Source organism: Poecilia reticulata, linkage group LG13, assembly GCF_000633615.1.
Source record: "Poecilia reticulata strain Guanapo linkage group LG13, Guppy_female_1.0+MT, whole genome shotgun sequence".
Lineage (NCBI taxonomy): Eukaryota > Metazoa > Chordata > Actinopteri > Cyprinodontiformes > Poeciliidae > Poecilia > Poecilia reticulata.
Genome location: NC_024343.1, coordinates 24488739 through 24513059, shown reverse-complemented (window position 1 = coordinate 24513059; position 24321 = coordinate 24488739). Strand labels below are relative to the sequence as shown.

The window sequence follows — 24321 nt, the reverse complement described above, 5'->3', positions numbered from 1 at the left end:
GGATTTTAACTGAAGATGTTTGTAAATGCATATCTGACCTCACATTACCACCTTGTTGGATGTTTTAAAAAGTTTATTAGTAGTAATCTGTGCCTTTATCTCAAACCATTGCCTTTGAGAGTATTTTCCCTATTAAACTTACATAATTTCCAGATCATTTAAATTGACCCAAATAGAATAAATGGAAATTCTTATGCCAATTTTATTGGTTGAAATTCTAACATTTCATTTTATTGGGGAATGCTAAGATTTTCCAAAGATGAGAAGTACTCTGAACATATATGGAAAAAGCATTTCTTTCCTTCTTTGTGCTTAAGCATTCCCTAAAATTCAGTTTGCCCTGATTCTGTAAGTACTATAAAACTAAACCTCTCTTTGATCATGTCAATGTTAAAAAGCCATCTTTTTAACATTGCATAGAAGACAAATGTATTTCTCTAATTCAGTGTATTTAAAACCTGTTTCTTAAGGCACAATGCCTTTCATGTTTCAGATATTCCCTTGATTTAACACACCTACTTGAAGTTCAGCAAAAATCTGTTAAACAGCCATCAATTGAAATTAAGTATGATGAAGCAGGGAAATGTCTAAAACATGCAGGAGCCCTGAGGACCAGTGTTGAGAAACATTGCACTCATTTAAGCATTCTGATTAAAGTCGAACCATATAAAATACATGCACATTTCTACAGTAGCCTTGCATTAATTAAATTGTAATTTTATTTTTGATCGAAATTGGCTTTTTTTTTCTTTTTCTCCAGTGTTTGGTTTTGATTGGTTGACTGTCTGTGCTCTCCTCGTTTGTGCCATTCTAATAGCTTTGACAGCACCAAACGCTCCACTATTTGGGTTAACTGCTCGTCTTTTGGTCCCTTCATGGATTTATGACTATCCTGCGCCAATTTTCGCGCTCTGCAGCAATAAAGGCTCCTCAGGATGATGGGAAGCACATCGAGGTCATCTGACACCCACACAAAGCGCAGCTACACGATCGCTCCTGTTGAGTGAACGAGTGAATCTCCAGATCATGTACAGTAAGGAATGTCTGAGTGATCGCCTTTTATTTATTTTATTTTTTTTTTCCAAATGTGCTTGGAGCTTCAGGGCCTAAGCTACTTAACAGAAACAAATGAAAATAGTTGGAATGCTTTACGCCAGATTTTCTTGGCTTTCTGTTCCTGTTGGATCGTCCAGCTGGTGGAAGAATCTCATTTAGTGAGACTTGCAGTTAGGCAGCCTTGGCTTAACGCAGGTGCCCGAAGGCTGTTTAACTCCAACGATTTTACAGTTCAGCGAGCTCAATATGGGGGCTGCACAAGGGGGGGGGGGGAGGATTTATTGGGACCTATTTAGATCTGCAAAATGTTCCCATCAAACAAAAGCTGCATGTGAGGTAACAGTCCAGTTCCTCGCAGTGGTCCCTTTGGGAGAGGAGTGGGGGTGGGATGGGGGGGTTTACATCGCAGGTTTACATCACTATAGCTGCCCACGTTTGATTTATGGTGGAGAGTTCAGGAATTGTCAGGCCAGCTGTGTCCCCTGAACTGTTTGGAATAAATGATTAATCAAGGAATGTTGGGAAAGGATATTGATTAGGTTTGTGTTTTGGGTTGAGAGAGCCAAAAAAAAAAAAAAAAATCACTCTAATAACGGTCTACTGGTTAATCTCAAGAGTCGCCTAAAATGGTGCCAAATCGAATGGGCACAGCATCAGAAGCGCATGAAGAGGTGCGAACTGAAGGTATCGTTTTTATGCAATGATGTGGCTCCTGCATGGGGGGGGGCACTTCCACCCGGGTGTGAGGATTCACGCAGCCTACAGAATCTGTGTCCCACCCTGCCATTGGGATCGATGATGGGCTGTTTGCTGTTCATCATGGAGCGATAAGCGACGGCTTTTGTTAAGCGCTGCGGTGATTCATTAAACAGACTGGATGCTAAGTTGTCTATTAGAGCTAACACGGCCCAGTACACACTGGGATGCTCACCGGAGCGTTTGGTGTGTATTGAAGGAGACCCGCGCGATTTCATAACAGCCGTTTATCAAAAAAAAAGTCAGACATGTCCTTAGAAAAGTCTTGACTCTGACTGCGTTGCAGGCCGGTTTCCAGTCGGTGCACTATAAAAAAGAATCTTGGAGGGTGTTAAATATTAGCCATTAAAATTATCTACGCAATAATCAAGCATATTAGGATATACAGGGGTTGGCTGTTACACTTTTTGCTGTCAACACAGATACACTTTTCATTTTTCGCAATGGATTTTCACAAAAAAACAATTACCCTTCATTGACACTCTTAACACTTCATGACCAGCGAATCCAGCTTGTCTGCATAATATCAATGTGACTTTTATTTATTTATCTTTTTCTCATAAAGTTGTCAGTAAGGTTTAGACATGGGCTAGAGAGTCCAGATCAAACACATATTTCCATGAAACAATGCAGTTCGGTTCAGTTTATGAATCTGGTAACAAAACCATTTGCAGGAAAAACTGCTCCTGGACAAAGAGAAGAGTTACTCGCATTACTGTAGCTTTTGACTGCTAAAACCCTCCTTGACTTACTCTTGTCAAAGTTATAGCACATTTATAAAAGGAGTTTGGGATGCTAACATGTTAGCCAATGTTCATTTCTAGAGCAGTCACATTTGTCTGATAATGCTATGTTCATTAATGGTGAAATGTTAGCATGAGCTACTAGTAACAGATCTTATATAGACATGTTATTGCAGTCTATCTGTCGATGTTGGTTCAGTTATTTTCAATGGTCATGCACAGTGACTAACAGCAAATAGTAAGGCTGTGTCGTCGTCTATGCTGGTTCTATAAGGAATGACTTGATCAATTTACTAAAAGTTATCAGCTATCACAGGAATGTTTTTCTGTTGAAGTGGAATTTAACTTTGTATCTATCTCTAGCCTCAAGAAGTTATCTTATTTTGTGTTTGCTCTCCCCAAAAAATGGTGGCTTTTGATGCCAGTAATAAATTCAGGCTGTCAGTTGTTTTTAATTAATTAATTTATTTATTTATTTTGTTTTTTCATTACCTGATTTGCCAATCATACAGCAACGATCTTATTTTTGCTACATTAGTGTTGTTAACATAGAAGGTAAGCCAAACAAAAAGTACATTTCAAGAACTGGTCAAAAATACTGATTCAAGTTGACCCAAATAAAACGTACCAATTTTTTTTTTATTACTCTTAACAGCTCATCAGAGTAGATGTTGCCTTTCCAAACATCAGATCAGCTCCTTACAGATTTGAAAAAAAGCATTTCTCATTTGTTGTGCAGTAAGATTCCTGGAAATTCAATGTTTGTGCAGAATCTGCCATGCTTATTAAAACAAGCACTTTATTAGCACCATAGGCATGTTTATACTTATAGGCTTTATTTGGGTAAGGCGCTTGTTGAGCAGATGTGATGTGATAATGAATTCCACTAATTTATAAGTGTATTTTGGCCTCAGAACCGTGGCCGTCATTCAATTGTGGAATTTTAGTTCATTTGGTGATTACATAGTCATTTAATTTCAATTAGAAAACAATCCCATTGCTTTTGGACCGCTAAAATCAACAGGGAAATGGCCAGAAGTCACCTCTGATAAAAACAAACATTCAAACCCAGAGAAATCGATTTAAAATGATCTGCGTACCTCCAGCTTTATGAGCTTTTTAACATTCCGATCAACGTTCAATCAGTTATTCCCGCTGCGATCCCTTGGGAGCTCTCAGGACCGGATATGAATTCACGGCTGAAGTGGAGTTTGGGGGTGAGGGGGGTGGGGGGGGGGAATAGACGGAGCGGATTTTTGCAAATGTGACACCATTTAAAAACGATATTATCCGCGTTGTGTGCGTGGGAGGCAGTAAATCACGCACAAAGTTGCAGGATGGATCCCTGCATGATCGTGGAGACTTGATTCTCCCCTTGGCGCTTTGTGTCTGCAGGAGCAGACATTTTGGTTCGCAAGTGATAAACGCTTCTCCCTGCTGCAGGGCGCAGAGAAGCGTGGTGCCGCATCCTGTTTGGTGCTTGGACGGGGAGGTGCGAGTCGCGGATGGCCTGGCAGATGTGCCGCACACACCCCACCTGTTCCTCATCACACGTGGAACTGCAGCGCTGATGTGCGTGCTTTTACTGTTTTCTCTTTATTCTGGGAAAAAAAAATAACCCCTGTGGTTATTTACTAATATCTCTCCGCCAATTATCAACACCTTTCATGCTGTCGCCATTTCGTGCGCTCCCAGTTCCATTTCGTATCCACGTAGATCACGTCAGTTGATTTTTCTGTTAGTATTTTTGCATTGATTAAAAAAAAAAAAAAAAGAAAAATAGTTACTAATACTCAGATACAAATTGGTCAAATTTAGCCAATAGTGTCCTATTTCAATGAATGATTTGGATTTTTCCAATTAGCCAATTTCTGGGTTTACAAGTACGAAATGCCAGTGTACGCATATGGCAAAAGTGCAAAAATGACCCCAGCGCAGAAATCTTCACTTCACGTCAAACACTGTCCGAAACAAGACTTGGAACGGTGAAAGTCCCTTTAAGCTCTAGAAATCCTGGGAAACGAAACAACCAAAAATACAAAGCCAAGAATGGTGAAGGGGTTGAAATGACAAGCAACTACTTAAAAAAAAACTAAGCTATTTGTTTACAGGATGATGACGTTTTGTGCTGCAAAAAGCAAAGAGCTCCAAGCTTTTTATGGTGATATAATCAGATTTTTTTTTTCATAACAGGAAAGAGAACACATCGCTTTTGAACTCTTTGGATTTGGTGCGCATTCAAGGTTATTGCATTAAAGGTGGAGATGCAGAAGAGGACGGTCCTCTTATTCTTCCTCAAGAGCTGCAACCCTTCTCGTTGGCTGCACCAGGATGTAAGGCTGTAAAGAAAAGAAAGAGACCTAAAAAAGAACGAAATGGCTCTGAAAGGCAAACCTGTGGAGTGACACAACAGCGGCGCGCACTGTGCTGTTTCCATCCACTGTTATGCTGATGCGCATCATGATGGTAATAAGAGGCAGCCGGTTCAGTTGTAAAACTAATTTCGTGGGACTGCTGCCCGCCTGGCAACTGGGGCAGGGTGGGGGTGGCTAATGGCCCCCTCTGTCCCTCACACAATGTGCAAACGGGGGAAGTCTTGCGGGGCTGATGTTTATTCAAACAAATGGGATCAATTGGCAGACATGGTCGAAACTCTGAAAAGAAAAGCGCACCTCCTTTCTTCTCACCTTCTCTAATTTCCGAAGTCAGAGAGGCGATGGAGCGGTGCAATAATTACTGCGAGCAATTAGCGACTGAGAGCCAGAATATACCGAGAGCTGGGAGTGGAGGGGCCGCTAAGTTTATTTTGACACCTTAGAGAGAGGAGCTGAGCACAGGGGGAAATGTTCCCAACATTCCCAACATCAGACATCATGCAGTAAAAAGATATTCCCGCAGAGGGAATACGGCATGAAGGGCCGTTAGTTCTGGATGGGCTTCCAATAGATATTCATTGATTTCACACATAGAAGGAAGTGAGGCTTAATAAAAGTAACAACATCCCACTGGTTTAACTTTAAAAGTATTTACTTTCATTGTATGCAACTACAAACTTCATGTTATTTTAAAAACAAAGCCGGCCACTTCTCCTCACGTTTTTCTACTACACTCCAATTTGCATCAAAGGAAGGAGCAAGAACGTCTTGTTTGAAACAGTCCCAAGGAGAAAACCTCTTCTTGACTTGTCCTCTGCTAGCTGTTCCATTGCTCACGTGCCTGCAGATTATTTCTTTCTCAAGCCAGAATATAGGAGAACCAGCATGCTGTGTCAGATTATCCATCTTGGTTGAGATAATACAAGCCCTGCTTATTAACTTGTCATGTTTTATTACATTTCTGTAACAAATTCAAACTCTCCAGCTCTCTCAAACAAACACAGCAGCTCATTTTAGGTTTGTACATTTGCATCCGAACGAAGACAGACAGAAAAGATGTCCGTCAAACCGATGAGACCAAAGTAGAGTTGGAGTTGGTTGGCTATAGTTTCTGTATCAGCTACAACAAATAAAACAGCAGAACAAACTATTCTTCCCAACATGGTGGGAAGAATTGTTCCCACCATGTTCCCACCACCAGCATGGTGGTGATTTGGACAACCTGCACTCTCTGAGTCAAAAATGAACTCATCTGTTTCCAAAGTACTCCAGACTCAGCGGTCCCGAAAAAGCCATACAGAAAAGGACTTAAAATATCTTAAAGTTTATTGCAGTCAAAGTCTGCTTTACAAACTATTGGATGGGATGTGCTTAATATTTCAAACACAGACTGCAAAATTGTCTTCATCTTTGCTTTGCAAATATAAGACTGTGAAATCTGTTGAGTTATTGGAAACCTGACGTCATATTTAAGTAATTTTAGAATCTGGTAAAGATGAGATCGTCTTTATGTCCTATTATGTAAAACACTTGGAGTTCTATTTATTTATTTTTAACCATCAGCTCTTAAGCCCCATGTAGATTCACGTTCACATTCATGTTCAGAAAAGCCAGAATCCATCCAGCGGAAGCTGCCAGATTCAGGCACACAAGCCACAATGCATTATCCATCCTTCCTGGCAGACAACCCCTCCCTCCCGCCCCCCGAACACCCATCCAGTCGGCTCTTTGAAATCTGCATCACTCTGGTCTCATTTCTGTTTACAAGAGTCAAATTGCTTCCACACACTTTATTTGTGAAAGCTGAAAAATCCACAGAGAGAGAGAGAGAGAGAGAAAGAACAAGGATAGACAGAGACCAAGAAGCAGTCACAGCGGATGCATTTCTGAAAAAAAACAAAAAACTAGTGCGGTAAATACTTCAACCGTTAAACATCAACACACACAGTCATTTCCAGTGAGTGGCCAGAGAGGCAACAGGCTAACAAGCTTCTCTTTGACTCAGCACTTCTTTATCCCATCTTAACCGAGTTCATGCAGCCACAAAATGATGGTCCCTCAGTGGAAAATTAGCTCAAACACCACAGACACTAGCAAAAGCCCCCCTTAATTATAGAGCTCCTCCTGATATATGTTGTCTGCGTATGTCAGAGCTCGTTGTTCAAGGCGTCATTATCGGTAACATTAAAATGCACTTTATATGATCTGGGTAAACACACTCGAGTTCCCAAAAAGGCCCGGAAAAACAGGAAGCTTAGTGTGAGCCTTGAGAGGATTGTTCACTTGGCTTGACCCAATCAGAAGCCAAGCGGTCACAGACAGAATGAGTGAGAACATAAGTTGTACCAAGTGCGAATTTTTGCCGGCACCAGATTGGGCTTGCAGTCATGAAGATGGAGGGGGAAAAAAAAATGGGGAAAGTTTATAAGATGATTCGTCACTGTGAGTCACAATAAAAGAGTCGGGTCCCAACACACCAGACGAGTGTGTTGGGATCCAGACGAGTGCAGAAAAAAACGCAAAGATGAAAGTACAAGTGGTCCGTTTTTTTCCCTTCATTTGGCAAAGCAATAATGTGCAATTTATTTATTTTTGTGCACCAGCTTAGAAACCGGGGAAGCGGATTTCATCGTCTCAACCGTTTTTATTCAGTCCATGATCAATGTGCAAAATGAGAGAATGCACTTCAACAAAGTTAAGAAAAAAATCTGGTTACTGTGACGAGAAACTAACTCATGGCTCATAAATTATCTCTGGAGTTTGAAGTTAAACAAACTAAAGAGATGACTCCTTTAGTCAAAAATACTAAAGGAATCCTTTTGAAACCTCCTAGAAACCTGCCAGTGCTGTTGGTTCCTTATGCGTAGCAAAGGAATCAGGTCATAAATGCAGTGGATGAATTCTGCATAGTAAATTTGCCATAACATGAACAATGATTACACACATAAAATGCAACTTGTAAGACATGCAAACTAACAACATATTCAAGAACAATTTAACCTGAATGTCTGGAAAATAAAAAAAAAAAGATCATATGCCAGAAGAAAAAGCCTGAGCTAACATTTTGGTTTTTCATTAAATGCTTTACTAATCTCTAAAAGAAAGGCTGTCATCCAGTAAAACATGATATTTTCAAGTCAATCTGCATTTTATTCTCCAGGAGGAGAAATACTACATTTCTCTGGGGTCTGGTAGTGATTTCTGGAAAAAAACATTTACTTAGTTTTATTTTTGATGGGCAATGCCTTGTTTCACTATTAAAAAAAAGAGAGATCCCATTCAGTTGTAAAGTTCATTCTGTTCTTTTGGCCACACTCTGATCCTCCACCAAACCTCATAATGTTGAACTGATTGGTTTTGGTCTTATTCTGCAGACAAATGGCTGTTGTAATGCTAACAAGTGGTGCTGTGTTCGTGCTCTGTTCTTTCTAATTTGTAGTCTCTGGTGCCAGAAGGATTAACATTGAGACAATCACAGATGCTATTAACAGAATGTTTTCTTCGGGAAAAATGAAAGCACTGTGCAAGAAAGCTACAATTTAAACGCCAAAAAAAGAAAAAAGAAAACAACAGCACAGGAACAGAATGTAGACGGTGAAACGAAAAGCTCCAAGTGCATTTCGAGAAGCATAAACTCTGACTAACCATGGACCCTCCAGACACAGTCACTGCACTCAGGTGATCTCCATTCTGCCCACAGAGAGACAACAAGCCCTACTTAGGTGAGCCTCCGTTGAATTACGTCTGTCACTTTGAAGGGGGTGAATATATTTGCAAACACTTATTTTTTTATGTTACATCTTTTTATTTATTATTATGTCTTTTAGAAAACGGCTTTATAGAGTTTGGCACAAACAAATGATAAAAAGCACACACACTCACATACATCACATCACAGGAGGAAACCCCTTCAGGGTTACTTCTTTAATTTCCATCCATCCATTCATCCATCCATTTTCTGCCGCTTATCCGGGGTCGGGTCGCGGGGGCAGCAGCTTCAGAAGGGAGGCCCAGACTTCCCTCTCCCCAGCCACTTCTTCCAGCTCCTCCGGGGGAACCCCAAGGCGTTCCCTGGCCAGCCGAGAGACATAGTCCCTCCAGCGTGTCCTGGGTCTTCCCCGAGGCCTCCTCCCGGTGGGACGTGCCCGGAACACCTCACCAGGGAAGCGTCCAGGAGGCATCCTGATCAGATGCCCGAGCCACCTCAACTGGCTCCTCTCAACGTGGAGGAGCAGCGGCTCTACTCTGAGTCCCTCCCGGATGACCGAGCTTCTCACCCTATCTCTAAGGGAGAGCCCAGCCACCCTGCGGAGGAAACCCATTTCGGCCGCTTGTACCCGTGATCTCGTTCTTTCGGTCATGACCCAAAGCTCATGACCATAGATGAGGGTGGGAACGTAGATCGACCGGTATATCGAGAGCTTCACTTTTTGACTCAGCTCTCTCTTCACCACGACGGACTGGTACAGCGCCCGCTTTACGGCAGACGCTGCCCCAATCCGCCTGTCGATCTCCCACTTCCTTCTTCCCTCATTCGTGAACAAGAACCCCAGATACTTAAACTCCTCCACTTGAGGCAGGACGACCCCCATGACCCGGAGAAGGCACTCTACCCTTTTCCGGCTCAAGACTATGGCCTCGAATTTGGAGGCACTGAGCCTCATCCCGGCCGCTTCACACTCGGCCGCGAACCGCTCCAGTGAGAGCTGCAGATCACGTTCCGATGAAGCTAACAGGACCACATCATCCGCAAAAAGCAGAGATGYGATCCTAAGGCCACCAAAACGGATCCCCTCAACACCTCAGCTGAGCCTAGAAATTCTGTCCATGAAAGTAATGAACAGAATCGGTGCCTTGGCGGAGTCCAACTCTCACCGGAAACGAGCCGGCTTACTGCCGGCAATGCGGACCATGCGGACACCGGTCATACAGGGACCTGACAGCCCGTATCAAGAGCAGTGTGGTTTTCGTCCTGGTTGTGGAACACTGGACCAGCTCTACTTCTTTAATTTTTCCTTATTTAACATCTAATTTACATGCTCTGTTTAGCTCCAGCTGCAAATCCTTACGACATCTATAACAACATTTTTCTCATCACTTTACCACAGTCCTGCATTACACACACTCCAAAACATTAACAATTTTTGAGCCAGAAGCTTTTACCACTGAATACAGAAAAAAAAAAAACTGTTTTATGGCCCCCAACAGATAAGATCAAGTATCAGTTTCCACTAATCTTTTAATACAAACTTATCACGCTAAGAAATTGAACACAGTTACACAGCTTTTATACTGTGACCTTTTGTGTTGAATCTTCTTACTGATAAAATGAGCACACATAACCATTCAGAGGTTATTAAAAAAGTAAACATGTCACAATTGGCTTCGCTGCATTTTAAACATTGCATCCTTGAAGGACAGTTTCTACTGCTACATCTTTTCTACCTATTTGGCATGGAGGCCATTTGGAAAGCCTCTCTCGGCTTATTCTTTTATATCAATTCATCACCTGCTGACATGCATGCTGTTACTCTTTCTCCCTCTCTGTTCTCTGGCTTTCTCTTGGCTCTTTTGAAGTCGTTGGGTGTCCTGTGGTTTTCTAAAAGGTCAGAAAGGACGGCCCTACTGTTCCCCTCGAAGACAGGCGGTGGGATAAATGTATGTTACCACCTGTCATTGCCGCTCCATGTCAACACCACTGGTGTCACTGTACTCACGCCTCGTCACCTCACCCCCTGCCGCTCACGCATTGTTTCCTCCTGCGCAAACACACACCAAAATGCACGAGTGGCTGGGCAAACCTTTAAAGCAGCGCTATACACAACGTGTGTTTCCGTAGTGTGGGACACCTACTGTCCAACAGCCGGCACACAGAGACAAATCAAGGAGTCCTGCTGGTAAAATCCCACCCTTTCCTTACACTTCATATAACCCAGGATTCTTTCTGGCCCAAACCCAAATCAGTGGGGGTGGTTCAGCTGGGAAAAAGGGCTGCATCCCAGGGAGAGAGTCAATTGCAGGTCCGGGTTCAAGAGAATGAAAAAGGGTAGCCATGGCACGCCAAGATGGAAAATTAGCCTTTCAAATGGCAGTTAAACATCAAACCAGCCAGAGAAGCTGTGGGTGTTCCCTGTGAACAGAAGCTTTTAGAAGCTTTTAGTCTCAACAGACTCCACAGGATGATCCAAAAATAAAGAAACTTTTAGTCTGATGATGCCAGCTTCTCAAACTTCTGGATCATTGTTTTCACGGACTGGAATGGAACCTCTCTGTGCCACCAAACACCATTTGGACCACAAGGATCCCTAAAAGTCGAGTCCTTACACAGAAACACATAAGGAGGTGTCGGGAGGCCGCAGCGTAGCCTCAGCTTGCCCTGTCCTAGACCCAGAGCCGGAAGCACCCCGGAAGGGCTGAAGCGGGTCGGCAGCGTGACAAGATGCTCCTGGGTCAGCGGGTTGTGGAAACTCAGGATCCCGCCTTCAAAACTGAGGAATATCCCGAGGGTTTTGATCCTGGGTGGGACAGTGCCGATAGGCTCGCAGCTTCCATCGTACACTGCATGAAAAGCCGAGACATTTCTCTCCAGCCACCAGCCGCTACAGCCATCTGATGAGATCACACCTAGGAGGACAAACGTGCAAAGGTTACCGAGTGCAGTTAAAGAGATGCTCTTGCAGCCAATGCAGTGTTTACAGTGTATACAATCAGTTGAATAGGATGACTTGAATAAAGTACATTTTGTAAAAAGGACTTTATTGCTATGTTATAGTCAGCCTAATTAACCCTGGTGTTCATTTAGATCTGAGGAATTTTCCAATAAAGCGAAGAAGTGACCTAAATAGAAATCACTCGATGAACTTCCGATTGACATTTTGTGGTCTTGTGTTCTCAGTTACTTCTGGTGACGTTTCATGACCCAGGATAGGCAAAGCTTCAGATATTGGACAGACAATACACCTTTCTGACTCAAGATAACTTTCTCTGGGTGATGGGCTTTGAATAGCTCATCAAAACTCATCAAAGTTTAATGGGTTTGCTTCTCTCAGTTCATCGCTGACGTCTTTACACATAGCTTTGTTAACACACATCCTTATGCTCCAGAGCACCTGCTTTTAAGCAGGCCGACCAATTTGCTAATGATCTGTAATAAGGGTAATTTGAGGTGCTTTTCCACTGGCAAGTCGCTCACCAACCGGTTAATGTGCGGTTCGGTTTTACTCCAGGTAGTGAGCTTTTCTACTATGTGGTGTGTTCCTCACTGTGGTGGGCGGGACGTGAGCGCGCAGCAGCTGTGGTCAACTCTCCGCTGATGTTTGCAGCAGCACTCAGCAATGGAGAACCTCCAGGTTCTGGTTCAGAGGGACTGAAATAAACCCAGATATTTCATGTTGTCGTGTTGAAATTCATTGCTGGTCCAAACATGATGACAAAGACTCAGATCAGCTGAGTATTCTGCTGTACAAATAAATATATACACATTACAAATTATAATTTTAAATGTGCAACCTTTTGGATTTAGATAATGTAGTCAAAAGATGCAAACCAATTGCCATGCATGAATAGCATGAACTTTATTATTATTTTTAATCCAAAGAAAAAGTCAAATTCACGTCACAATCTAATATTCTGTAGGTCCATTGTTTCACAAACTGCATCTCCATCAGAAAGCTGACCACTGTTTCTCTCTTCTTTATTGCTGACCATTTCACTATAATCATCTTGTAACAGAGTAGAAATCTTTACAAACCAATGTTGATCGTCTTTGTGACTTTCTCAGTCATTGCAGGAGCATAGACAACACCGAAAGGATGAGGAAAATAATTAGGATGTTTTTTTCTGTATCCTGTTTTTAGAATTTCATCCTACTAATCGAACTCCATGCCCTTACGATTTTAGAGATGGTGCTTTGCAGTTACTCAGGTTGGGAATATGCACTGTAAAATATAAGACTTTGAATCCTAGAGACTATCTGAACTGAAGCATTTGTACTTCAGCGAATCATTCACAGAAGAAAGCCTCTTAGCTTATCAACATTTTGTCCACATTCTGTGTTTAGATTTGTGTTTGTTGCGTAATACCAATGGGGAGGCATCTGATTTGTCCAAAATTCCCTCTGTTGCATGACAATAAACCCAAACATGCAAGGAAAAAGAAAAACAAAGAGTCGTGCAACAGATGGTACAGAGCCCTGATGTCAACATCCTGGAGTCAGACTGGGGTTACATGAAGAAACGGAGGATGCTGGGAGTTTTCCTGGATTACTGCAGCGAGTATTGCTGTCAACGCTTAAAAAAAGATCAATAACTGGTCAATGTTCCCAACACATTTATTCCCACGACCAGTGACGGTGAATCAGAAAGGGCCCCTGTGTGTGTGTTTACCGTCTTTGTGCACTTTATTGTGGGTGTAGGTATAAACAAGAGCAGTCTTGCTGAGTAAGGGTGAGGGCTTCTGGAAGGAATGAATCAACTGGCATCAACCCAGTTCAACCACAACCAACAGAGCTCTTACCAACCCTGTAGACGGAGCTGTTACAGACATCCACCTCCCAGTAGTACTGCCCCCGAGCAATGATGACGTCAGCGCTCACACGAGGAAGAAGCAACGTGGAGTCAGGGGTCAACGCAGGTTTTCTGATCGGGGGATGCGGGTCAGAAGGACCACTGTCACCGTAGGTCACTGTGAGGAGGGTGTTGGAGAGATGGAGGGGCGGTGGGACAGATGAAGGGTCCAGGGAGAAGCGCAGCCCTAACATGATTCACATCAGAGCTTAAATACTTATGCACATGTCATCTGTCATCGCTATTTAGTAGGCAGGAAAATCCAGCTTGATTTCTGACCATAGACACTCCGCTCCATCTCGTCTTCCAGCAGATCGGCAGCACCATCCACTGGCAATACAAATGAACTGCGCGCATTGGAGCCTGAGTCAAACAGAAGATAATTGGTGAGCAGATTAACTGATCCCAAAAGACAGCAGATCAACAGAAAGCTGAAATCATAACCGTTTGTTAGAACACCTAGTAGATGTCGCACTCAGACAGTCAAATCCTTTTAGCTGTAGAAGGACTGGTCAGCCTCTACAGTGGTTCTGGTAAACTGTGTAGTTTGCTTGGAAACATCTAGCCACTATGGCCACAATGACTAAAATGATTGTTGCAAGTTTATCTGAGCATCCCTCTGCATAAACAACAGCAAAACTTTGTATAAAAATCTTAGAAGAGCCGGGAGCACCGTCATATCACAGAGGTAGATGTATTTCTGGGAACAATGCAGAAAAATCCCCCAAACAACTGAGAGTTAGCTTTCTTCTTCATTTTTACAGGCTGAGACAAAAAATGTTTGCATTCTGTCTTTTTGTTATGTTGAAACAAAAGAAGACAGCCTTAAGCAGAAACTCAAAACTGCTTTACTTCTTCACAAAACTATAAACTACTCCTCAAAAGAAGCGTACTATACTTACACCTTTTACTGCTTAGTGTCGATTTGCAATCACTGTCCTCCTGTGAAAAACAATGACAATGCATTTTAAAGATACAGGGCATGAAAATAAATTCATTGTTGGCACAAGACTGACATCAGGTAAATTAATTGTATCAGCAGAATTAAATAAAACCTTGGTATTGTAAATATTAAGGCAGAAAAGCAAACCTTGTTGCATATATGTATATATACAGTGGGGCAAAAAAGTATTTAGTCAGCCACCAGTTGTGCAAGTTCTCCCACTTAAAAAGATGAGAGAGGCTTGTAATTTTCATCATAGATATATACCTCAACTATGCGACAAAAGGAGAAAAAAAAAATCCAGAAAATCACATTTTCTGATTTTTAAAGAATTTATTGGCAATATATGGTGGAAAATAAGTATTTGGTCAGCTACAAACAAACAAGATTTCAGGCTCTCACAGCCGTGTAACTTCTTCTGTAAGAGGCTCCTCTGTCCTCCACTTGTTACCTGTATTAATGGCACCTATTTGAACTCGTTATCAGTATAAAACACACCTGTCCACAACCTCAAACAGTCACACTCTAAACTCCACCATGGCCAAAACTAGAGAGCTGTCAAAGGACACCCGAAACAAAATTATAAACCTGCACCAGGCTGGGAATACTGAATCTGCAATAGGTAAACAGCTTGGTGTAAAGAAATCAACTGTGGGATCAATTATTAGAAAATGGAACACTTACAAGACCACTGATAATCTCCCTTGATCTGGGGCTCCACGCAAGATCACACCCCGTGGGGTCAAAATGATCACAAGAACGCTGAGCAAAAATCCAGAACCACATGGGGGAACCTAGTGAATGACCTGCAGAGAACTGGGACCAAAGTAACAAAGGCTACCATCAGTAACACACTACGCCGCCAGGGACTCAAATCCTGCAGTGCCAGACGTGTTCCCCTGCTTAAGCCAGTAGTACATGTCAAGGCCCGTCTCAAGTTTGCTAGAGAGCATTTGGATGATCCAGAAGATGACTGGGAGAATATCATATGGTCAGATGAAACCAAAGTAGAACTTTTTGGTCAAAACTCTATTCGTCGTGTTTGGAGGAGAATGAATGCTGAGTTGCATCCAAAGAACACCATGCCTACTGTAAAGCATGGGGGTGGAAACATCATGCTTTAGGGCTGTTTTTCTGCTAAGGGACCAGGACGACTAATCCGTGTAAAGGAAAGAATGAATGGGGCCATGTATCGTCACATTTTGAGTGAAAACCTCCTTCCATCAACAAGGGCATTGAAGGTGAAACGTGGCTGGGTCTTTCAGCAGGACGATGATCCCAAACACACCACCCGGGTAACAAAGGAGTGGCTTCGTAAGAAGCATTTCAAGGTCCTGGAGTGGCCTAGCCAGTCTCCAGATGTCAACCCCATAGAAAATCTGTGGAGGGAGTTGAAAGTCCGTGTTGTCCAGCGACAGCCCCAGAACATCACAGCTCTAGAGAAGATCTGCATGGAGGAATGGGCCAAAATACCACCAACAGTGTGTGAGAACCTTGTGAAGACTTACAGAAAACGTTTGATCTCTGTCATTGCCAACAAAGGGTATATAACAAAGTATTGAGATGAACTTTTGTTATTGACCAAATACTTATTTTCCACCATATTTTGCAAATAAATTCTTTAAAAATCAGAAAATGTGATTTTCTGGATTTTTTTTCTCCTTTTGTCTCTCATAGTTGAGGTACATCTATGATGAAAATTACAGGCTTCTATCATCTTTTTAAGTGGGAGAATTTGCACAATTGGTGGCTGACTAAATACTTTTTTGCCCCACTGTATATGTATATATATATATATATATATTTCCCTTCCCAATGAGCCACGAGAGATGAGAGAACAAAAATCAAGTCAAGTCAAATTTATTTGCATAGCACATTTCAGCTATGCGAAGGCTTTACACTACACTACAGTTAGCAATAATGGTGACAGTTGTCACCAAATTTGTAAAAAAGCATATTTTAATAAAAAAAATATATAAAAGTTACATTCTGCATCTTTAATTGGTCTCTCTAAATTGAACTTACAAGTGTGTGTGTGTGCGTGCGTGTGTGTGTTGTTCTTTTAATGGACTGACAGCCGGTCCAGGGATACCTCCGCTTCTTGATGATGAGGAAAATTCTTTTTGAATTATTATTGATGTCAGGATATGATATTAAAACTCTCCAGTTTCTGAAGTTATTAAGATGTAGACCAGTCTCAGCAGAATCCTCACTGCCATCATTTATTACCCATACAGTAATCCAATATTGAAAAGCTTCAGTTAAACTTAAATATCCTTGAACAGCCCATCGTCTAACAGGATATAGGACAGTTTTTTTTATTGAAATTATGTTAGCCAGTGTCTCAGTGAGATTTACCGGCACAAGAAAAGATGAAGTTTAAAAGAAGCACTATTAACAACAATAAATCAAAAAATGATTTATGATGAAAAATGATGAAATGATGTTCTGTCTGACTCACTGAGTGTTTGCCGTCACTCAGGAGGAATTTTTCCCACACTGTTCCTTCCAAGATCGCCTCAGGGAAGTTTGCTGGATGATCGTTTTCTGATAAGCGCTACATGACTGCTTGTTTTTCATTGAAATCCGGTGGAAGCAGCAAAGGTCTACTGAGGTAATGCTCACAACTTTTTTGTTTTTTTAATATATATATATATATATATAACAGTAACAAAGTGAATTCTGTCTTGTGTTTTGGTTACTGTGGGTTAGTTTTAAATCTTTAAACTTCCAAAGGAGCAAGTCTGGTACCAAAAAACTCCAGCATTCTTTTTTAAAAATTAAACTTTTTTTAAAATCATAACTGCTTTGTAAATACAGTCCTACTCTGTCTAATTTTAAATAAAACCCTTTTATCAGCTCATAAAGCTGCTTAGTCATGTTTAATCTGCATAATTACTTAGCTACGATCTGTTTTCTAACTTTATTGTCATTTTTGGTTAAGTAATGCAAATTGCACATTATTGAGTAGGAGAGTAATCAAAATTTATATTATTATTGTAAAATTTGACAAGTTAGACTTTCAGTCTCACAGACTGTGTTTTTGTCACTGAAGAGAAATAATTTAAATAGCCATGAAAACATGCAAAATCCTGCTCAGAGATAATACGAAGGTTTTGGATGCTGTAATGCAAATAGATATTTTTCCATTGATTCTCTTTAGAAAGGGAACTCATTTTTAATAAGAAATCACCTTTTTGTGTTAAATGAAACTAATTTCAAGTCAAAATCTATCTGGGGTAGCAGTCATTTTAGGTAAAAATGTGTATAAATGAGTTTTTCTCCAATACCGCACGGTTACTGAACATCCAATATCTCTTTAATTGTGGCAGGTATCTTGATCAGATCACATGGTTTACCTGTTTGTGGTGAGACCTTGCTGATCCGTCTTTGAAGCCTGTATCCCAGTTTGCATATTCAGATCTCAGAGTGGGATGCTGAGGGAGACAGGAGGCGGCAGATGACCAGGTCCAACATGGCAGCTCTACAGATTGTCTGCAGCAGGGGCACGGCACCGAGCAGACTGACCGACACAAAGGATGCGACCCGGTTTCCTCTTCAGCTCCCACACAGCGACCACAGATCGTATGAGAACAAGGTAAGATCAAAGCAACGTCATATTCTTTGTTACAAGCTGGACACTGTGAGAAATCCTCCAAGCAATCCATGTAACAATCCTGGCCCAGCATCTCTATGGGTTTACTTTACGTTCTTTACTGTCTTTTCATTTTCTTCATCATTTTTCTGATTCATCTGATGCACTTCAAGAGATTAAAAATTCAAAAAATGTGGCAGATTCTCAAGTTTTTCAAGTATTTGGAAAATAAAACATGATGAATCCATAACACCAGCTAAAAATCTATAAGGATAATGTCCTGGAACTGAAGTCTTCCTGTTTAGCTTTGTCGCCACTCTCCCAGCTGGCTGATGTGGAGCGAAATGGGCAGGATGGGCTGAAAGATAAAAGAGGGAAAAGGAGAGGCCAGGCTTTTGAAAAGGTACTCATGGCTTGGTGTTGCCATGGTCACGGCTCATTATGAAGAGACGCACACATACAATAAGCGTGTTGCATAGAACCCAAGCGCACACATGTGTATCCACAAAGCCTTGCAGATGTTTTCACATTTTGTCACGTTTAAACCACAGCATTCCACTTATTCAATTGGATTTGTTATTTTGTGTGAGACTGCTGCACAATTTACATGTGGAAAGACGCTAAAATATGAAGTGGGAGGGAAATTTGTTTTATACTGAATGAATTTCCAAATATTTGTAATGCATTTGTGCTCAGTTCCTTGGTAAATAAGCTCCAGTAGAACAATTGCCTCCAAAAGTTGCAGAATAGATACACAGAGTGGTGGCAGCATCATGCTGTGAGGATGTATAGAGCAAACTAAAGGGTAATTTTGGAAGAAATCCAGTTAGAAGCAGCAAATGACTGCAAAACACTGGGGAAAATTACCAATAGATGTAAATCACTGGCTTTATCACGTCTAACTATGCTCTGTAAAACCTAACGTGTCATTAAATTCAACTACTATCATCAGTGAACAATGTTACTGTCAGTCAGACACGCCTTTTGTGAGGATCTTGGGTTGTTTTGAGTTTTTCTGGACTTGTAGTTCGATTCATTTATTATCTCCTCTTATTTCGCAAGATTAGCCTTCTTTCTGTTTTACTTTAGTTCAGTCCACTCTTGGTTATTTTAGTTATATCATGTTTATTATTTGTTTGTTGTGCTTAGTTTGTTTCTGTCTTGCTTAGGTTTGATTTCCCAGTTTCCCTGTTTATGTTTAGTCCTCCTCGTTTCTCTGTGCCGTACTTAATTTCTGTTTCCTCCCACCATCGTCCAGCATTCAAACTCCCAGCGTTTAACCCCATCTCTTTCACTCACTCATCGCTGGCTTTCATGTCAACTATTTTATTTGAACGTACCTTCCCTTTCGTCTCTCCGGTCTTACATAACGTCAGGTTAGCACACTTACCTAATGTCATCTGAGGTAACATAGTATTTTCAAGTCAGAGTGACAAAACAATATAGGCAAAAAAAACTTTGAAAGATTCTGCAATAGATAAACTTTCTTAAGTCATTTTCCAGAAGTGTTACTCTCCCATGTTCAACTCTGATCGGCCTGGAAATCTGTATGTCATTGAAGGAATGAAGCAAAAAAAAAAAACAACAAAAAAACATTCTTTTCAATTGCTCATAATTCTAAACCATAATATATTCCGAAATGTAACACTCTCCTGCAGTTTCCCAAATTGGTTGACGTGCAAAGAGTCAATGCAATGCTTGACTGAGCCGACGCGGAGAGGAGAGAGTGCTGGGAGGCGGGGTGAGGGGTGGATTTGCTGAGTTGGCTTTGAAACTCATTGATGGCTGCTTGCAATGCAAGTGTAATTTTGCTGTTCCAAAATCAGATAAAACTTATGTGGGTAACAGGACACAAACAGGTTATCCTCTTCTTGTTTTTGTTGGACTAAATGACTATTTCCCGTTATAATATGCCTATGAGCTCTGTTAAGGATTCCAAGACATTGTGCAATATCCTACAAATAAATGTTCCACAACAAAAACTGATGCAAAAGATAACAGTAGGAAGAGAGGAAATCTGCTGTTAAGCTTTCACACCTTTCTCACCTTGTGTGTTCATAAGTACTTTGTCCCGAAATACATTTGTAAAGTTAAAACAGATTGTGGCACCAAAACAGAGAATGAATCTGTTTGTCACTGGAAAACTTTACCCAGTGCAATAGTTTTAAGTCATATATTAATTATTTTGAGTTTGGTTTCAGTAAGTTACAATTTGTTAGAGTTTCATCATGAAAAAGTGGTTCTTATATTGCATATGAGAAAATTTAGTATGCCTAAAAATGATCAAAAATAGAGAATCTGATCTTGATTTGCAGATTCAGACATGCTTAATGTTTTTTTAAACTAATTTGTATGCTTACTAAGAATCCAACAATTTTTAAAAAAAATTCCTTTTCAATGATATATACAATGAAAAAGAGACTCGATGTACTGCTGGAGACTAGTGAAACAACTTTCTCTACATTGTACAACATGTTTCAGAGACACTGTGTCTCTGAAACATGTGTCTGTCAAGAAAAACCTGTAGAAACAGTATTAGATTTCACTGAACATGGCTTACAGGTGAAACTGCCACATTCCTTTGGTGCTTGCTTCTTGGCTTTTGTACATGTTGTCATGTTAGTTCATTTCTTTATGTTCATTAGTTTATTTTTCTACATTGTGCCACAAGAGGAGACTTGTTTTGGTCATAAATAACTAAAAAATAATTGTTATTAATAAAACAAGATACTTAGATCAAAATGACAAATTCAAGGTACAAGAAAATTAGGTCCAGTACTGCATGGCGTTCCTCGAACATCCAGATGCAACATAAACACAGACACTTCTCTCAAATATACAAGAGTTTCTTAACAAAAACAATTCAACTCTACAGTTAAATACTTAAACAAACTCGCTAAGCTATCAATGTGCAAATTAAACTACTAAGAAAACAATAAAATGACAAAACTAATAAACTTCTAAAAGTTAACAGTAAAAATATATGAACTAATAACATAATAACCAATGAAATGATGCAATGCTCTCACAGTTCAGTTTTTAAAGGGGGGCAATTATGCAAAATTTAGTTTTTTTTACCTTGTTATAATATTATTCATGCCCTCAAAAATAGACCTGAATTGTTGCTTTGAGTCTTTCATATATGTTTGAGAAATGCTTGAATCTCCTGTGGGAACAATTTGTGGGTGCCTAAATGCTTGCTCTCACAAAGCTCTTCATACAGCTGCCGTATCTAACTGAGCTTCTGCTTCATGCCTCCCCCTCTCTGCTCCTCCAGACTAGCGGTAGCACCAATCAGCAAACACCTGGTGGAAATGCAAATTCTGGTGCGCTCGTCATATCAACACTCTTAAAAACATCTGAAAACGGCATAACTGAGAGACACCTTTGTGATGATACTCTGAAAGAGGATTGTCAGAGAGAGTATGAGCTTCTTAAGGAGGCAGAGGCCAATTTCAAGATTTCAAATTGCAAAAAGTGAAATTTCTCTTTAAAGGGCAGTACTATGTGTGTTCCAGGCTTAAAAACCCCCCAAAACAAAAAAAAACAAAAAAAAAAAAACAACGATGGATCTACAAAATATCGGCAAAAATATTCATTTTTATGTTTGTTTGTTGTTCTGATGTGACGATGGCAATCTATAAGATTAAACCTACCTGGCTTGGAAAAGGGAACTTCAATTATGGGCTATCCTGTGTGTTTTAGAGTTCCCCTAGTCCCTGTAAGTTCCCGGAAAGCCAAAAAGAGGATTAAAAAGTGGTTTGACGTAACTCCTTCAGAAATAGATGACTCTCTTTGGAGCCTTGCCAAGTGATTATCTATGAGTCACTTATGGAAAAATGTCTGCAATGAGAACCTTGTGTATTGTTTGCCACTGTTATTTCTGCCTTCTTGAAACAAAGTGGATAATATGGGCTTATATTACACAAACAAAGCATCTGTTCACTATCTACACATTGTTGTTGCTGCCTTACTGCTACACACTTGTTTGCATTTGTCCTAAAGGAAGATTTCCATTACTATTTTCATAATATCACATTCTTTTGTGAACATGGCCAAAATTCTGTGCAAGCCATGCTAGTGATTATGAAAGTAGCGTAGACAGTGCTGGAACTGTGGGCGCTGTCTATGCTAATTAAACTAAACCAACAGACAGATCTCTCTGACAAATATGGTCAAAACGTCGTCTCAAACACGACACAGCTGATCAGCATCATCCTAGCATAACCAGGTTAGTACCATTTCAGTTTTATTTGTTTTGGTGACACAGGGTGAAACATTAACTTTAGGCTTAGACAAACAGAGTACACACTCTGAGAAGTCATGCAGTAACACACGTTACTCGCCACATAGCATTTTCTCAAATCTTTGTGGAGGTGAATGCTGTTCAGCACCGTCTCCACCTGGTGTTTTAGGCGTCGATCTGATTGAGATTTAAGGACATAAAAAAAAAAAAAAACTTCTTGAATGTAATAGAATGACTTTCACCTCACTGTGACCTGAGGTGATTCTTCTGAAAGTTAATGGAAGAGCGATGGGGGCCAAACGACCACAACTGAGAGACACCATGCCTTCAAGGACGGGTTATGGCTTATAGCAGTGAGTTATCTTCCTTTTTTATGCCGTGCTAATGACAAGGGTTAGTTTATGTGTAAACTTTGACATAAGGGATGATGTTACCAATTTGCTATATATTATAATTAATACAGACGAAAGCTTTTTGTATGTTGCTGTTAAAGGGGATTCCCTGCATATCACCGGGTTTCCTGACTGGTATGGTTAAAATCCCCATGACCACTAATGGGAATTGCCAGTATGATTTCCTAAACTCATTCAATTTGAAGCACATTCATTTCTATGAATGTGCTTAAATTAGCAGGAATCCTGCCTAATTTAGCAGGAAACAGGTGGGCAGAGACACCTACGAAGGTGAATTTGACAAAGCAACTTGTTGAGGCAAGATCTGTGGGAGGAATTCTGGCAGGAAGCAATAACGACAGTATCAGCACGAGTGATACTCTTCATGCTGTTGACTTCAAGGCAGACTATTAATAAAAGGGGGAGGCAGTATATACAATAACAAATGCAGACAGGTTATACTGTGGTGCAGAATAAATGAGCTGAATGGCAACTCCTCACTTACATCCACCATGTGCTGCTCCAGGACTGCTGCTGCTGCTGATAGGAGCGACTGTCACCCACCTGCCTCAAGTAAGCGCAAGACCGATTGCCTTCTGGTGTAACACTGACACTATGGAGCACCTGGTGATGAGTTTCAAACGTGAGGTGAGGAATTACCTTTGCTTTTATTGCATAATCATAATTTTGAACCTCTGACATGTAGGCAACATGGAGAGCTTTCTGTCATTGTATTTACCAAACCAGGTTTATGTGTTAAAGCGAATGTAAATTAATCTAATGGGGCTTCATTGTGTCAGTGCATCTGACAAAACTTCTACATTGATGTTTTCAGGGTAACTGCTCTGACACCCTGCTCTCCACTGTAGATGTGCCAAGAGTGGGGGTGAATTCGCAAAAATATTTAAACTACACAGTAAGTACTGCACAGCATTCTCAAACACTAAACCTGCGTTAATCACAGATGTTTCGTCCACTCGTAAACGTTGAAAGACGGTGCATGTTGTTGATTTTGTTCCTCTTCTCTGTAACAAAAGAAGAAGAGGTTTTTCTGTTTCCTCAGATTCCTCCATGCTACCTGATAAAAAGTTACAACAACTGGATCCAGGTTTTAAATACTATTTTTTTAACAATCAACTACCAGTAGTTGGCAGATAAGCTTTCTTTCTAAGGAAAAAGCAACAATTTGTCAAAGAAATTTCCACGACATCAAAACTTTAACCTAGATGAGATCGACCTCAAGAAATATCGTATCTCAGCAAAAAGTAGTAGTATGTTATGTTTTGAGTAAAAAAAACAAAAACAAAAAAAAACAAACACAGAGAGGTTTTTCCAGAGAATTTCTGTTTGGTTTGCTTTGTTCTGTTGCCAAAATTCACTGCTCTTCCGGCTTGACAAGAGCTGGGTTCTCGCTCATGACTGTCTGGCTTAGAAATTCAAGAACATATTTGTAGAAAACAAAGACAGAGCAGCACGTAGCTGCTGCAAAAGTATATCGAAAACTCTGTCGTAACCAGTTTCCACAAGAAAAAATGTTCATAGCAGGTGTGCGGGAGGAAACTGACCTAACTGCCCAGCCATGAAAATGTATTTGGCAACCTGCAGATTTTGTGTTTTGTTACGCATAAATGCTCCAGATCATCAAGCTATC

The 24321-nt window shown here is 40.7% G+C and overlaps 1 protein-coding gene and 1 long non-coding RNA gene across 5 annotated transcripts in view; one reads left to right on the top strand and one right to left on the bottom strand.

Annotated features, from left to right (window-relative positions):
- Positions 1 to 9868: 9868 nt before the first annotated feature.
- Positions 9869 to 20281, bottom strand: LOC103474908 (uncharacterized). 2 transcript variants are annotated; one of them, XM_008426180.2, is made up of 5 exons: positions 17797 to 20281; positions 14397 to 14436; positions 13774 to 13857; positions 13445 to 13681; positions 9869 to 11554 (listed from the first exon to the last, which is right to left on the bottom strand). In XM_008426180.2, the coding sequence occupies exons 1-5, from the start codon at positions 18124 to 18126 to the stop codon at positions 11133 to 11135; spliced, it is 1113 nt and encodes a 370-aa protein (XP_008424402.1). In that variant the 5' UTR covers positions 18127 to 20281; the 3' UTR covers positions 9869 to 11132. The 2 variants fall into 2 exon arrangements, with proteins under 2 accessions (XP_008424402.1, XP_008424404.1); XM_008426182.2 differs by having other exon boundaries at positions 13445 to 13612.
- LOC108166797 (uncharacterized) overlaps positions 17950 to 24321 on the top strand; it is a 13152-nt gene continuing 6780 nt past the window's right edge. The window contains exons 1-3 of one of the 3 annotated variants that reach the window (XR_001777182.1): positions 17950 to 18035; positions 22537 to 23318; positions 23506 to 23586. This is a non-coding gene — a long non-coding RNA (uncharacterized LOC108166797). Of the gene's footprint in view, positions 18036 to 20431; positions 23319 to 23505; positions 23587 to 24321 lie in introns of those variants that run through there. The other 2 variants (XR_001777183.1, XR_001777181.1) reach the window with 2 other exon arrangements.

Coding starts and splice junctions, on each gene's coding strand:
- LOC103474908 (XM_008426180.2), bottom strand. CDS start 18,126: ATGCTGGGCCAGGATTGTTACATGGATTGCTTGGAGGATTTCTCACAG. Junction 14,437..17,796: donor CAAGGTCTCACCACAAACAG/GTAAACCATGTG, acceptor TGTTTTTCACAG/GAGGACAGTGATTGCAAATC. Junction 13,682..13,773: donor GATGGAGCGGAGTGTCTATG/GTCAGAAATCAA, acceptor GAATCATGTTAG/GGCTGCGCTTCTCCCTGGAC.